Here is a 16,500-nt window from a genome sequence, read left to right as displayed (position 1 = left end):
GTAGGGATATTTTGGAAAGTTTATGTAGAATTTAAGGATAATTTAGTCCAAATAAATTGACAAAAAAGAAAATAGGCACAACATTTTGGGACACCAAAAAAGGAATATAAACACTATATTATGGGACGGAGGGAGTATTATTAAAACCGGTAGGTTATAACAGTAGGTAAATTATCTACCGATTATTAAAAACGGTAGGTATTATACATTAACAGTAGGTAAATTACCTACCGATTATTAAAAACTTTAGGTAAAATATATGAGCAGTAGGTAAATTATCCACCGACTAATAAGCAGTAGGTAATTTTACGGTGCAGTAGCTACACTAAAAATTACCTACCGATTGCAATGCGGTAGGTAATTTCTGTAGGTAATAACACGGATTCTTGTAGTGATCTATGTGAATCGATAAGTTAAATCAAAATACTCCATTTAAGTTAATCGTTAACAAGTTTATATTAAATCATGTATCTTAGTCAAATTGAAAGAAATTGATGTTACATTAGATGTATCAACATGTAAGGTGATAAACTATTTCAAGATAATGCATTTCTACTTAAGTTAATCATCTTTAAGTTGCATTCATTTTGGAACGAAAGCATCTAATTCAATTGCAACAAATGTGGAACAATGTAACTTAGTAGATCGGTTCAATATAACAATACTCCGTTTAAGTTAGTCGTCTCTAAGTTGAATTTATATTGAAACTCAAAACGACTACTTTGACAGTACCCTAAGTTTAATTCAAGATAATAACAATACCATACTTAAGTTAATCACTTTAAGTTAAATTCGTCATGGAACCAAAAACATCTAATTCAGTTGCAATAGATTAGAACATTGTAACTCAATATTGTTCAACATAACAATGCTCCATTTAAGTTAATCATAACATATAAGGGGTTGTTAAATTCCTGTATCATTTTGCACATTAACAATATCTTAATTGATTAAATCTTATTGCTTATTAACAAGATCTTGATATGAAGCCTATAAGTATCGATCAAGAAAACCTATGGCTTAAACCTCATTGATACAATAATACATCAATATAAGTATACTGTTATACTATATTTCACGTTAATGACTCGATTATTTGCTATATAAGTAAATCTGCTAATTTTTTTGGGTTAACAAGTGTCAACAATAAGACATAAGTCAAATTGTAAATGTAATTATTAAGACAATAAGTCCTAAATCATAATATCGGGCCATCGACAATAATCGACTAATTGTTACTGTGTTACGTGTTACATGTTAGCATTAAATTAATCCCTAATCACCGCATGTATCATGTTCACATATTTTTGATTTTATAAATTTAGAATAATAATTTCTTAAAAATCAATAATACTGATTTAATTTCGAAATTTCGAATTTTATTAATTCTAGTAATACTACTAATTTCTAAAGTTAGTAAACTAATATATTAGAACTAGAAATTAGAATACTCAAACCATATAATATCAAAATACAATACTGTTTATTAGTAGTTTAGGCTATGTATTTTTTTTGAGGAAAAGACCATTAATTTTAGAAAGATGAATATCCAACCATTGATTAAGTTAGAAATCCATGTAATTGACCACTCTCAATTCTCATTGATAAAAAAATAATATCAAAGATTATGAATTAAGACCATTGATTTAAGAAAGATCAAAATCCAACCACTGAATTAAATCCCTCTCTATCCCTAGACCTTCACCCTTTCCTCCCAACCTCATTCTTCAGTAATCGCCTCCTTCACCATCATCCTCAATCCTCTTCCATCTCTCTTGTCTTCTCCTCTTTCTACACCACCACCACCGCCAGTCTTCTCTCGTTGCTTCCCTGCCACAGCCACCGTCGGATTTTAGCCACCACCACGTAGGCCCGACGTTTCTTCAGTGATGATGATGGTGGTCGAACAACGACGCCATAATTGAATCAAAAGATGACCTTCAACGACGCCATAGTTTTTTTTTATCAATGACCTGGTTTCTTTGTGAGTGTTGTTTTATGATTTTCACTCATGTTGGTGCAGGTCGCTGAGAAAGAGTATGAAAAGGAAAAGCTTAATGAGAGAATTGCAAAACTTTCTGGTGGAGTAGCTGTGATTCAGGTATGCTGTCTTCCTTTTCCTCTCATCATATTCTATGTATTAGATAGGATGCACAATTACATAGTGTGCAATATATTTTTAGCTTTTTTTTTACGTATAATCTGTTCTATTTGTTGAGTCAGGTTGGAGCCCAAACTGAAACAGAGCTAAAGGAAAAGAAGCTGAGAGTAGAAGATGCTCTTAATGCCACAAAGGTATCATATTAGTTTTTCTATTAAGAAAGCTAATATTTTTTATTTTGATGCATCCCGTTAAAAGATGGATGGGCTTGGATGAATTGGCATTTAGGATTGTGTAACATCTATTTATCTTATAGTATTTCAGGCAGCTGTTGAAGAAGGAATGGTTGTTGGCGGTGGATGCACCCTACTTCGGCTTTCATCTAAAGTGGATGCTATTAAGGATCAACTTGAAAATGTCGAGGAAAAGGTTTGAAGTTTTTAAGTGACACTGTCTCGGATATTTTCTTCTGGTCTTTGGGATTAGATACCGGGGTTGGGCTGCTATAGCTGGGTGTCTATTGATGTCGTAAAATCATTGAGTTACCAGCACTGACCTTCTATGGTGTGCGGAGTCTAATTGTGGCAGTTGGCACTGTCGTCAGAAGGGATGAAGGGGAATATGGGTTTCATAGTTTTTTCTTGGGAAAAAAAATTTGAAGTTGACTGTATCAACGACGTTTCAAAAGGTAATGACAAACGACGCCGCACCTGAAGTTCGATTTTGAGAAGGATTTTCAGAAGGATTTTCGAGGATTTCCATGGTGAGGTCGGGGGTTCGATTTTGTTGGTCAAGTCGACAGTTCGATTTTGTACGTTGGTGAGGTCGGCGGTCAGATTTTCAGAAGTTCAGATTGTTTTGTTCTTCGGATTTTAGGAGTTTCTTTAGATTTTTTTTTTTTTGTTTCCTTGCACCTATTGCTGTATTGGTTTTCAGAATTTTCCATTGTTTTGTTTTTCAAAATTTTTTTAGAGAGGTCGGGATTTTTGTTTTTTTAGGAGTTCTTTCAGAATTTTGTTTTGGTTTTCAGATTGTTTTGTTTGGTTTTCAGATTTGTTAGGAGTTGTTTCAGATTGTTATTTGTCATTTCTTTTAAGTTTGTTGTATTTTTGGTAATTATTGTAAGACTATGATGTTTATTGAATAATAATTTAATGGATAGTTTATTGGAGTTATTTTTGTGTTGTAATTTTTGTTAAGAATTAATGTAATATTTAAATTTCAAAAAAAAAAAAAAACTTAAGTAGTTCATCAAATGTCTAAAAAATTATATTCGAACTCAAATTAAAGTATGTGTAAGCTACAAAATTGAAATTTATAAACTTATAGTAGTGAAATTAGTCATTACCTAACCTTGAATTTTTATGGAAGATTCAACTTTCTTCAATTTCTTTTCTCTGACTTTTCTAGTAGTGAAATTGTGAAAATTGTCTTTTATGAAAATTCAGTTTATCAGTTCTCAATTTTTTGTTCTCATAAACAATTATTTTCAACTCAATTTAGTTCAGTTCAATTAAATTCAGTTCAGATATTTTAATCTGAAACCAATCTGATTCAACTTGATATAATTCGAATAGTACCTACACCCAACATCTGATATAATCCGAATCCGCCACAATCCGATATTGAAAGATCCGAAATCCGATTGCCAGAAAAAAGACTATCCGAAATCAAAATAATATCAACCCGTAACAATCGTCTATACAATAAGACCCGTCAATGTAAATGGGTGAATTTAACATATGTTTTTTAACCTTACATTATTAAATTTTTAATAAAAAAACAATAGATTATTATTGGAATTTAATATCTAGAATACACTATTGTTTATTTGTGGAACTTGTGAGTGTGTCGCTATGAAATATTATATGACACTCAATACATGGCTTTAGAGACAACTAACTAAATTTGATGCTAAAAAAATTGGCTTTAGAGACAACTAAATTCATGTGACGTTAAATACATCTCTTTAGAGACAACTAACTACAGTTGATACTGAAAAATAGCTTTAGAGACAACTAAATTCATGTGATACTAAATACATGGCTTTAAAGACAACTAACTACAGTTGATGCTGAAAAGAAATGGCTTTAAGACAACTAAATCATGTGACGCTAAATACATGGCTTTAGAGACAACTAACTACAGTTGATGCTTAAAAAAATGGCTTTAGAGACAACAAAATTCATGTGATGCTAAAAATATGATTTAGAGACAACCATATTCATGTGATGCTAAAAACATGATTTTAGAGGCAACCAACATTCATCTGATGCTGAAATGTATCTTTAGAGGCACCAGAATATACTTGACACTAAAAATCATATAATTTAGAGGCAACCATGTTTATGTGATGGTAAAAGGGGGTTTTAGAGGCAAGTAGGCCAAATGATGTGCCTCTATAGCCAATTTTTTTTGTAGTGATAGACCTCACTAAGAAACAAATTAGAAGTTCGATATTCGGATCCCGATATAATTTTAGTAGTGTTGTAACCTCAAAATCACCGGCTATAAAGGTGACACGTGGCTCCATCACAGCCTTACAAGTGGCGCTTACCTGTTCTGGTAAAGTACATGGGTCATAAGTTTGTATGGGCTAAAATACACTTTTTTGAAGAAAAGGTGTACTAAAAACCCTTCTTGTGGCCCAAAATTGTACTTAGGCTCAGTAAAGGTAAAGCATATTTCTGTAAAAGAGTGAGGTGTACTACCCAATCAACACCTGCCACGTGTCACAGCATTATTGCTTAGCCAATCAGATGCCCCCAAATTAGGGTGACATCAAGGTATAGCAGTCAATTCAAACAGTATAAATAGTCCTTGAAATCAGGGGAAAGGTACATTTTTGATAGCATAGTATTGTTATTCTACCATGAATTCTCTCTCTGCTTTCTCTCTCTAAAAGTTCCTTCATATCCCTGATACCTGACTTAAGCTTCGGAGGGGGAAATACCACCCAAACCTCCAGGGTGGGTCCCTTTTTGCAGGTTTCAAGGCAGAGCTCAGGTCCGGGATTCGAGTTCAGGCGTTGTTGCACAAGTCTCCAAGTTGAGAACCTACTATTGGGGATTGTAGTATTGATTTACTAGTTTTGCACTACGTAACATTTGGCGCCGTCTGTGGGGAGACGCAACAATGACTGATTGTCACTCATCCAATGTTGCTAGGAACAGAAGCTTTGAGATACAAGTGGAAGATACAGTGGGTGACAAGAGGCCACCTCGAGGACGAGAAAGGCCTTCTGCTGTCGTTCGTCTCTCGGGAGGGAGTATGGGCCTTGTCATCCAGGATAATCTTGACCATCTAGTGACAACTGGTCATCTGGAAAATGTCTTGAATGACTTCCAGGCTAGGATGGCCACTGTCATGGAGGAGCAAATTAAAAGCAATATGCTGTTTTTTCAGGTTATACCAGGGCAGGATGCTGCGTTGCCGCTTAGGGGGCAGTCCCAAGAGGGTCGTCCAGGGACAAGCCAGCATCCTCGGTAGGAGAAGACAAAGCCATTTTCTAAGGGAAAGCAGCCAGCCGTCAGTGAACCAAGAAGGAAGATGGACTGGAAGTTGGTAGTCCGTCCGAGAGATAACATTCCTCCTAGTGGTCACAAGATGGAGACGGATGCTAGGGAGTACTTGGAAGCCAAGAGGGCAGCTGTTCTCCAGCGTTCGGCCTCAGGGTCTACTCCCTATATGAAGGATCCCCCATTGAGGATTCCATCCTGAACAGAAGGAAGAAGTCAAAGACCTTCAGCTATTCAGCCAAGGCAAGAAAAAAACGGTTATACAACATATGGTGTATAGGCATCAGGCCTTAGCTAACACCTCCTCAAACCCATTGCTGAAGGAATATCGCCGGGAGCACATACCCACTGAGGGACATGTTGGGGCACTCAAGATTAACTAACCGACTCCCTTCTCAGCCAGAATCATGGAGTCCCCCCCATTCCCAAAGGTTAAGCTTCCGACGATAGAGCCTTTCGACGACACTACAGATCCGGATGATCACTTGTCAGCATACAAACATCAGATGTATGTTTAGGGAGTTGATGATGCTATATGGTGCAAGAACTTTCCAGTTACGCTGAAAGGGGTAGCTCAAAAATGGTTTAACAATCTTCCGCCTAACTCGGTGAATAATTTCACTAAGCTTAGTATCTTGTTTACCAGCCATTTTGTCGCAAATCGATAAGAGCAGAAGACCAGCATGCATCTAGGAAAGGTCGTCCAAGAACCTAAGGAAGCTCTAAGAAGTTACGTGAAGAGATTTAACCTGGAAGCATTGCAGATCCAGGATCTGAATGCGGGAGTGGCATTTGACGCTTTCATTCGGGGTCTAAGACCTGGAAGTTTTAAGTTCGATTTGGTGAAGAAGAAGATATCCACCTTGACTGAGGCCCTTCAGGAGGCCGAGGCATTTATTCATGCTACGGAAGTTTGTGCGGAAGAAAAGCAGCCAGAGACAAAGAAAACTGAAGAAACCATCCAGCCGAAAAAAAGCATCCCCAAGAAAGCTGAAACTTGGGCGGTGACTTCAATGACAACTTCATCTAGACGAAGCACGAGATCTGAACCGACATCATCAGCTGAGCCTATAGAGTTCAGCAAAGATCAGTACTCCATCCTCATGGAGATGAAAGATCAATATGAGCTTAAGGCGCCAGCAGAAATGAAGACGCCTTACAGAAACAAAGATAAAAGCAAGTACTGTCATTTCCACAAAGAGTATGGTCACGAGACGAACAAATGTAAGCATCTGAAAAGAGCCTTGGAGGACTTAGATCGCAAGGGTAAAATGAACTCCTATTTACCTCAGGCAAGTAGAAAATTCCAGAAAAAGGATAATCGTCAAGGGAGAAGAAAAGATGATGAAAGCACTGACGAAGATGTAGTGCTAGTGATTTCTGGAGTTTACAGCAGGGGGTCCTACAAATCACGGCCACAAAAATCATTTGCGGGAACACAGCTAGGTAATGCTTACCAACCAGTTAGAGTCTGATCCTTTCCCCAAAATTATGGTCAGCGAGCAGGATCGTTGAAAGATAAGAACAACTCATGATGTCCCACTGGTGGTAGAGATAAAAATAGCAAATCTCAGGGTAAGACGGATCTTGATTGATACAGGAAGTTCTACCGATATCATCAGTGCGGATTGTCTGTCTAGATTGAAGTTTGACGAGAATAATCTAGTTCCAGTCAATCACCCCATCATTGGGTTCGACGGAGGAATCATTCATCCGATGGGAACTGTCACTTTACCCGTCAGGGTAGGAGACAAAGAAGCTTCCAGGACGTTTTTTGTCAAATTTTTGGTGGTACGAGATTTGACAGCTTATAATGTCATTCTGGGACGACCCACCTTGAACCACATCAAAGCGGTGATTGTTAGCCATCTAATGTTAATGAAGTTTGAGTGCGATGGAGGGAAGATTGGATCCCTATATGGAGATCAGCAAGCAGCAAGGGAATGCTACCTCACCACTCTACAACAGTCATCATGGAAAGGAGAAAAGTCAGAGCGGCCAAAGGCCATAGAGGAAGAACCGGTCGAGATAATGAAAGGCCAGATAAGTGAGTTGAAGGATGAAGTAGGGAAAGCTCAGGTGAAGGCTCCTCAAGAAAGTAGGTCGTCCATACTCTTGCCGAGCAAGAAGAGGAAATGCCTGGCCATCAAGGAAGAGAAAGCTTCCTCTGAAGAAGTAATGGCCATTATGGGCATCGGACTAGCACGTCCAGAACCGGTGGAAATACCAGTAGAAATTTGTTTAAACGAAGAACGTCCAGAAAGGACTCTGAAAATCGGATCAGTTCTAGGTTCTCAGACCAAAGACGAATTGATCGCGCTACTGAAGGAGTTTGAGGATGATTTCGCATATACAGTTGAGGAGATGCCGGGGATTGATCTTGAAGTTGCTGTGCACAAGTTGAACATAGATCCGGTGCAGAAGCCAGTTCGGCAGAAAAAAGGCACTTGGGTCCGGCCAGGAACCAAGCTGTTGATCAGGAGATCCACCTTTCAGAGGCTTATAAACACAGTCTTTCTGCCACAATTGGGAAGGAATATGGAGGCTTACATTGACGATATGATCCTCAAAAGCCGAGGGGAGATGGATTATCTGGAAGATTAACGAGAAACATTCATAACTCTCAGAAAATACAAGTTAAAACTCAATCCGCAGAAATGTGTATCTGGAGTATTTGCCGATGCTGAGAAGTTCTTAGGGTTCTTGGTGGATAAACGAGGAATTGAGGCCAATCCTGACAAGATACAAGCAATTTTGAATATGACTTCTCCGTCCAAGATTAAATAAGTCAAGCGTTTGACGGGGGTGTCTGGACGCCCTTGGACGATTTCTATCTAAGTCTTGCGATAAGTGTCATCATTTCTTCGCAACAATAAAGAAGAATGCAAAATTTGAGTGGACGGAGGAAGCAGAGAAAACTCCTTAAAAAGTAAAAGAGTACCTTCAGCAATTGCCCAGGCTAATCAGCCTGGCCGAAAGAGAAAAATTATATGTATACTTGGTCGTATCTCCATTCGCGGTTAGTGCTGTTCTCTTAGCTAAAAGAGAATCAGTACAAATACCCGTCTACTTTGTTAGCCATCATGTGCTAAAAGATGCTGAGGGAAGGTACTCAATGGTAGACAAGTTCGGCCTGGCACTGCTTATGGCCAGCCAAAAGTTAAGACCATATTTCCTTGCTCATAGTATCCTCGTCTATACTGATCAGCCTTTGAAGCAAGTTTTGCATAAGATGGATGCCTCTAGACGAATGCTAAAGTGGGCTGTGGTGTAACACCCCCGCCGACCCGAACCCTTTTTCCATTCGAATAAACTCGGGTTTTCGGATAAACGGATCCACTAGGGTTCGATCCGACGGGGAGGTGTTACCGCCGCAATTATCTCCTTGGAAACAATTGCAAGGCTAAGTTACAACACACCAACTCAAATTCATTAATGAAAACAACTAAACGAATTGTTCATTAACATTACTAATTAACTAAAATGTTTCAGATTTCCAGCGGAAGCTATTCAAATGCTAAGTGGATGACAACTCTAGATGATCTCCCTTTTGTTTCCTCGATCGATCACCCACCTGCACAAATATATTGAAAAGAGACAAGAGAGACAAGCTCCCAAAAATCAGATAAACTGAGTAATTCCAACTCCATCCCGTAAAAATACTTAAGTTGAAAATACTTTGTAAATAGTATATCAATAGTTTTGAAAGTCATAACACATATACACATATATATGCAACATAATCATATCATTACTTCCATTTAATCTAGTTATTCAAGGAGAGGAAAGAGAACGCCAGTAAGCCGGGACGAACCCTGTAACCACTTACTTCAACATAGTAGGCCGGGACGAAACCCTGTAACCACCTACTTGTAGGCCGGGACGAAACCCTGTAACCACCTACGAAAATCATAATGGCCATAACAGAGTCCCTAGTGTGCACACCCCTTCTACTTGGATCACATCAAGATAGAAGGAAGACAGTAACAGAATAATCAGCATAGTAACCAGAGAACCTGTAAGGGGCCGCTGAACCACTCATACAGGGCAACCTGTTCCTCATTTCCCTCCGATATTTCACTTTACGTGATTAACATCTTTTAATCCACGTCATCACATAATTCACATATACATTTACATCATTATTCAATTATACTTACGTCATCTTGTTCAAACCAGTGTGAACATATTCAATCCATCATAATCTCAAGCTATTCATAGAGATTTCAATAACTCATTTCATAAACACAACCGTCACTTGAGTTCATTTATCACCTCAAATTTATAATCATTTCGTTATCACAATTTCTTATCAATTCCAACTTCCACAAAGTTTCAATATTAATGACGATAATAATACTCATGATAATCATAATAATAATAATAATAACAATAATAATAATAATACTAATGATAATCATAATATTATTAAATAACATTAACCGATTTTAATAACGTTATAATAACATCTATTATTGTACATCGTCCATAGTCATATTCATAATCGAAAATCCATAGTCATTGTCCATTGTCATTCGTATTCATAACTCACATTAAATCGATAATCCATAATTATAGTCCATACTTATAAATTTTATAAGCACATAATAATCACGTAATCAATTCGTTTTACGCTAACGGGATCTATGTTTAGATGGACATTGAAGATTACCTCGTGACGCGTGCCCAAAGCTAAGTTCAGAACAGTTAGCGCTCTTGATAGTCCTTGTCTACGAAATCGGAGTCTACAATATTAACGAGATTTAAGTTAGTTCCTAAATAATCCCTTTTTATAAAGTAAACAATTTAAATAGTTCAAATAACTTTAAAGAAATTCTTAATGAACTTAAGAGAGTTTATAAAGTTTTAGTTTTTAAAATAAAGGTAAAATAACAAAAAATCATTTAAAAGGGAAGGGGGGGTTTTCCACTTCACTGATTCTAAGAATCAGTTTCATTTAAACAGAAGGAAAAGATAAAAAAAGAACGAAGGAGAGGGGAAGGCAGCAGGGGCGACAGAGAGAAGGGAAGGAGGAAGGTTTGAGGGTGGAGTTTGGCCGGCGATTTCCGGCGGGATTCAGGCGAGGAGGAATCAGGCGGGGTCGAGGGTGCGGGCGAGAGTTAGGTCGCGACAGAAGGTGGCTGGGCGCGGAGTTGGGGCGAGGGGCTGCACGCAAGGGAGGCGCGACTTAGGTGATGCGGGTGGCTGGTTGGTCGCGGTGGTTGGCCGCGTTTCAGGTGGTCGGATTTTCTTTTTGTGGTGGTTCGAAGGTGGTGATAATGGTGGGTTTAGAATTTTTCTATTTTAACCTTTAAAAATCAGAATTTCAGAAATTAAAGAGGGAGCGAGAGAGTGAAGCAAACCTTTGAAGTGGTTTTGCTTGAGGAATCTGATGAGATTGAAGTCACTATTTATAGAGGGATTTGGTCAGAAATTTTTAAGCTTGATCAAGTCCCCATTAATGGAGGCTATGGTGTGGAGGTGAAGCTATCCCTAAAATCTGATATTAGTTGGGAAGATTAAATTTTTACTGACAAGTATTGCAAGTTGCTGAACTAATTAATTCTTTTACTTGCTGATTTTTTTTTTGAAGAAGAAGGAAGGAGGGAGGAGGCGGTGAAAGAAGCTGATTTTCACTCTCTTTTTGTTGTTGTTTTGTTTTAACTTTTCTTTTTGGTAAAAGACACATGGACTTGAACTATGGACTAATGTTTGGGCTTGGATTACCAATGTGGATGGACAATGAACCAAAATATCCATAAATCAATTTAAAGAGTTTGATAATGAAATGGATAATAAGTAAGTGATCTGGTTGAAACTTGTTAAAATAAATCGAAACTAAATGAAATTATTATTTTAATAAACGTAGTTAACAATGAAATCTCATTACCACAAAATAATTTTTAAGCGAAAATAATGTTAAATCTTAATAAATAATAATAAAATAATCTTTGAAAATTCGGGGTATTACATGTGGAGCTCAATATGTTTGACTTATCGTTTGAGCCCAGAAAAGCGACTAAAGGGCAAGCCTTAGCAGATCTTATTCTAGAGCTTATTCGGCCTGCAATAGAGTACGTCCAAGACCCAGCAGAAGGAAAGCGGCATTGGACCCTTATGGCGGATGGGTCGTCCATTGCCAATGGTTGTGGAGCTGGGATCATCTTTCAGTCAATGAAATATGCCATGAAATTTTAGTTCCAGGCTTCGAACAATGAAGTAGAGTATGAAGCTCTGTTAGCCGGCATCAAAATCTACAAAGCGGCCGGAACCCTAGAAATTGAAGCAAAGACAGACTCTCTGCTGGTAGTCGGTCAAGTCAATGGAGATTTTGAATGCAATGAAGCATCTATGAGTAAGTACATGAATTTGATTAACGAAGAAATAAAAACATTAAAGCGGTTTGTGGTCGACCAAGTGCCAAGGTCGGAAAATCATCAAGCGGATGCTCTCACCAAACTAGCCAGTTCGGTCGAAGGAGATGTGCCAAGAACTGTGTTCTGGGAGGTCAAGTCGGCCAAAAGCATTGATCAAAAGGAGGTCCTGTTTCTCAGCCGAGAGAACGTATGGATGAGCCCCATCATAGAATATAAGAAAACAGGATAGCTACCCCTTGATCTCTTGGAAACCAAGTATGAAAAGGCTAGAGACAAATGGTTTGAGTTGTGGGATGAAACTCTCTACAAAAAAGCCTTCAAACCGGCCCCTCCTCAAGTGCATCACTAGAGAGGACGGTTTAAAGGCCCTGAAGGAGCTGCATGAAGGAGCTTGTGCTTCCCACATTGGGGGAAAGGGCATTAGGGGAAAAGGCCTTAAGGACTGGTTATTATTGGCCTACGTTGAAGGAGGACGCTTTGCTTTATGCAAAAAAATGTGATAGTTGTCAAAGGCATGGCAACATTTATCAGAAGCCGTCAAACTATCTGACTCCAGTTCTTTTTCCCGTTCCCTTTCCCAAATGGGGAATGGATATTCTTGGCCCATTTCCAGTAGCAGCCGGCCAGAAAAAATTCGTGATAGTGGCAGTAGATTACTTCACAAAATGGGTGGAGGCTGAAGCAATGAGGGGAATCACCACCAATGATGTGAAGGGGTTCGTCTGGAAGAACCTCATTACAAGGTTTGGGATGCCTCAGTCTATTGTCTTTGACAATGGACCAGAGTTTGAGACGCCCAAGCTCCGTGAATGGCTAGTCGATAAGGGCATTAAGGCCCACTTTGCTGCAGTTGCCCATCCCCACGCAAATGGACAAGTTGAAGCTTTCAACAAGATCTTATCAGCAGGAATTAAAAAGAAGCTCGACAATGCAAAAGGATTGTGGGTGGAAGAGTTACAGTTGGTTCTATGGTCGATCAGAATAACGGCCAAGAACTCAACTGGAGAAACCCCGTTTATGCTCGTCTACGGCTCAGAGGCCGTCCTTCCTATTGGAATTGAAGAACCAACTCTGCGAGTCATGCTGTATTCAGAGGATGCCGATTGGACTGCTCTCCGGACGGCCTTGGATCAGGTTCCTGAAGTAAGGGGTAATGCTCTATTAAGGATGCAACTGTATAAAATGAGAATGACTCGAGAAACTAACAAGCGGGTGGCAAGACAGCCACTGAAGAAGGGAGACCTCGTCATAAGAAAAATGGAAGCAGTCGGCCGAGCCAAAGAAATAGGTAAGCTCACTCTAAATTGGGAAGGACCTTACAAGATAGCCCAAGAAGTTCAGAGTGGCACCTTTCGTCTAGAGCATGTGGACGGCCGTTCTGTTCCTAGGACGTGGAACTCTGATGCTTTGAAGAAATACTTTGTTTAAGATAGCTCAAAAAAGTGTAATTTTTTGCTAGGTTAAGTACACATTAATGAAAAAGTAGAGATGTATACATGTATCTTGGCTCCCAGCCAAGCAAAATTCATATAATACAAATCTACTTCCCTCGTATGACTGTCTCTTTGTTTGATATGTATGCCCTATTTAGTTGTCCAAAGGTACATACCATCGGCCAAGCCGACATTCAAAGCAGAACGGCAAATAAAAGCATCTTCTATTAGGAGACCGGCCAACATGTTAAAATCCTATAAAGGATAGTACATGACAAAGGCCTACAATGAGTTAACTTAAAGAGTTAACATCTCCTAAACGAAGGCGGCTGGAATTAGGACACTTTAGTAAAAGTGTCATACTTTTCGTCCACAGGCCATACCCTAAGATAAAAACCTTAGTAAAGGAACAAGTTATTTCAAATTCTAAACAAGGATGGACGAGTTGCCATAACCTCCATAAGTGTTAAGTTATCTTGCGTCAGTATATCATGGTCATTCTCCTTCTTGAACCAAAAAAAAGTTACTGAGACCTCTTCATCCAAGAAGGGGGGCATATATGGGCTAAATATACAACTGCAGATAACCAAGTCCTTGTACATAAAAGTTGGTATAACAAGATCTAAAGAACAATACCCAAGTTCCAGGCCGAAAAGTTTTTTAACTTGGCATATCTGATAAATGAATTAAGTCTTCGGCCAATGAAAGCTGATCACATAGGCCGAATCGTTTTCGTACTTGGCATTTTATTCAGAATAATTGGTTTAAATGATAGACATCATAAGTATGGGATTCTGAGGCAAAGATGTAAGAAAGAAACTCTTTTATAGATAATTAAAAGAGGAAATTACAACTTAGTCTAAAAATACAATAAATGAAAAATCCTACAAGGCTAAGTACAAAAGGGGCCTACGACCAATGACTAAGAAAAGAAGAGTTAGGCTTCTGGAGGAGTGTTGTTATCTTCGGCCTGGGCATCGGCATCTTCCTCTTCCTCGTCATCATCGTCTGAAGACTCTTGGAAGACGGAAGTTCCTCCCGAGTGACGCTGTCTCTATGTAGACTCTCCAGAAATTCCAGCCGACGAACATATCGGGGAATGTCGTCCTCTTCGGCTAGCATTTCGAAGGCCTTCACGGCCCAGGACTTCGAAGTATCAATCACTTCGTTCAGAGCCTCCTTGGCTGACTCAAAACTAGAAGTGGCCTCTTCTTTTAGCTAATGGTTTTTAGCTCAAAGATAGCGATTCTTTCTTCGGAGCTCCGCGGCCGCCAGAAGCGCTGCATTTCTCTCGTCCTTAAGAGCCAGCTCAAGGGCCTTCCTCTCGTCCAGCAGTTCTGTCAGCCGGATTAGGTACCTCTTATTCTCGGCCTCCATCTCGGCCGAGCGTTTTTCCCAAGCCTTTCTTGACTGAAGATGTAGTACTTCTTGCTCGGCCAAGGAAAATTGGGCCTGATCCGCTGCCTTGGTAGCATCGCGGACGATTTGTTTATTCTCTTTTCTGAGCAATCGTGCCCAGTCTTCAGTTATAATGCTACGAGCAAAAAGCTGAAAAAGGAAGGACGAGGATATGTTAGGACGGTTGTAAAAACAAGAAATATATGCAAGTACAAAAATGAGGGGACAAAGAAAGGTACCTCGATAGCAAGTTGAGACATGTAGCCAACATTCCCGAAAGAGGCCCCTCTCAAGCCTTTGATATAAGGTTCAGAGAAGCACTTGAAAAGCTCCTGCTTGAGCTTCTCACGGTCGGTCGAATTCATCCTCGCAAAGACAGCCGAGAACTCGTCGTCCGAAAGAATAGGAGAACCGTCAGGAGCTTCGTCAGCGACTCTTTTTCCTTTATCTGAAAGAGGAGACTCATCAATATTTCGGACGGGTATAACCACGGCCTGACGGTTGGACGGACTCATCGGACGCCCGCCAACGCGCAAAGTCCTAAAAATGTTTGAATAATAAGACTCACCAGAGGACTGGGAAGCCGTCCTATAAGCTTCCGGCATTTGGGATACCAGTTTGGTAACCGGCCCGAAAAACGCCGACCCGTCTAAAGTCGTGTCCCGCTGAGTACGTTGATTCCCTGCCTCGTCCAGATGAACACCCGCGTCCGGATGCTCAGAAGCAAGGGGGAGAAGAGGATCGGCCGAACCGGTGTATGTAACCAAGGCCCTCTCCTCAATAATAGGAGGGTCATCCTCGACCGGAATAGAGATCACAACCTTGGCCACAGGCCGTGATGGCTTCTTCTTCTTGGTAGTAAGGCCTTTGGATTTTTTGGGAAGAGGTGCATCCCCGGTTGGGGCCGGCCTCTTCTTTGAAGTCGCCTTCTCGGCCAACGCCTTAGACGTTGGTGTATGTTTCTGAAAAATAAAACAAGTAAAAACATCAACGGCCAGAAAAGGAAGTTAAACCGGCCAGGAATATTTCAGCTTTAGTGGACGGAGCTCTGGTAAATAAGGAGCCCATCCTACTAGAGCCAAAGCATGATGAAGGATGTCCTCTGCAGAAGGAAGCCGGCCAATTAAAGCTAGACGACTTCCCTTCTTAGACGGACGCAGGTTCCTGGCCGAGTTCCTCTTTGGAGCAAGATCCGTCTAAGATACCTTAGGACGATTTGCTTATAAAGAAAGGGTTCGTCCACACAAAAACTATATATATATATAATATATATAATTATATATATTATATATATATTTATATAATATTTATATTATATAGAGAGAGAGAGAGAGAGATAGAGAGAGAGAGAGAGAGAGAGTCGGACTGGTTGTGACCTATGTTATAGTAATGGAGAAGGCGGCTGATGAAGGGATGCAAGAGAAATCGCAACACGGCATCTAGGGCCAGCCGATAAACATCGAAATGGCCAGGAGGAGCACTAAGTATAGTGTCCTCTCGGCCAAGAAGGACAAAACGATATCCCGGCATTGGCATAGCCGCAGAGAAGTGTTTGAGGTCAGAACCTACCCGTCCTAGCCAACTATTGTCGGCTATAATGAACCTAGGGTTAGATAAAGGGCCCAGCCGGCGCCTTATTTCTGAAGAAGTGGTGGACTGCTCCTCAGAGTCGC

At 39.8% G+C, this 16,500-nt stretch overlaps 1 protein-coding gene across 1 annotated transcript; it reads left to right on the top strand.

The window, feature by feature from the left end:
- The first annotated feature begins 1,996 nt into the window (after positions 1-1,996).
- On the top strand, positions 1,997-2,551 carry LOC104899311 (ruBisCO large subunit-binding protein subunit beta-2-like). Its single transcript, XM_048637489.2, has 3 exons — positions 1,997-2,101; positions 2,224-2,295; positions 2,426-2,551. Exons 1-3 carry the CDS (start codon positions 2,012-2,014, stop codon positions 2,534-2,536), a joined length of 273 nt encoding a protein of 90 aa, XP_048493446.1. The 5' UTR covers positions 1,997-2,011; the 3' UTR covers positions 2,537-2,551.
- Positions 2,552-16,500: the final 13,949 nt, after the last annotated feature.

The sequence above is a fragment of the Beta vulgaris genome, chromosome 6 (assembly GCF_026745355.1).
Source record: "Beta vulgaris subsp. vulgaris cultivar EL10 chromosome 6, EL10.2, whole genome shotgun sequence".
NCBI classification, from domain to species: domain Eukaryota; kingdom Viridiplantae; phylum Streptophyta; class Magnoliopsida; order Caryophyllales; family Amaranthaceae; genus Beta; species Beta vulgaris.
This window is presented reverse-complemented; position numbering and strand designations above follow the sequence as displayed.

Coding starts and splice junctions, on each gene's coding strand:
- LOC104899311 (XM_048637489.2), top strand. CDS start 2,012: ATGTTGGTGCAGGTCGCTGAGAAAGAGTATGAAAAGGAAAAGCTTAAT. Junction 2,102..2,223: donor GTGGAGTAGCTGTGATTCAG/GTATGCTGTCTT, acceptor TTGTTGAGTCAG/GTTGGAGCCCAAACTGAAAC. Junction 2,296..2,425: donor ATGCTCTTAATGCCACAAAG/GTATCATATTAG, acceptor ATAGTATTTCAG/GCAGCTGTTGAAGAAGGAAT.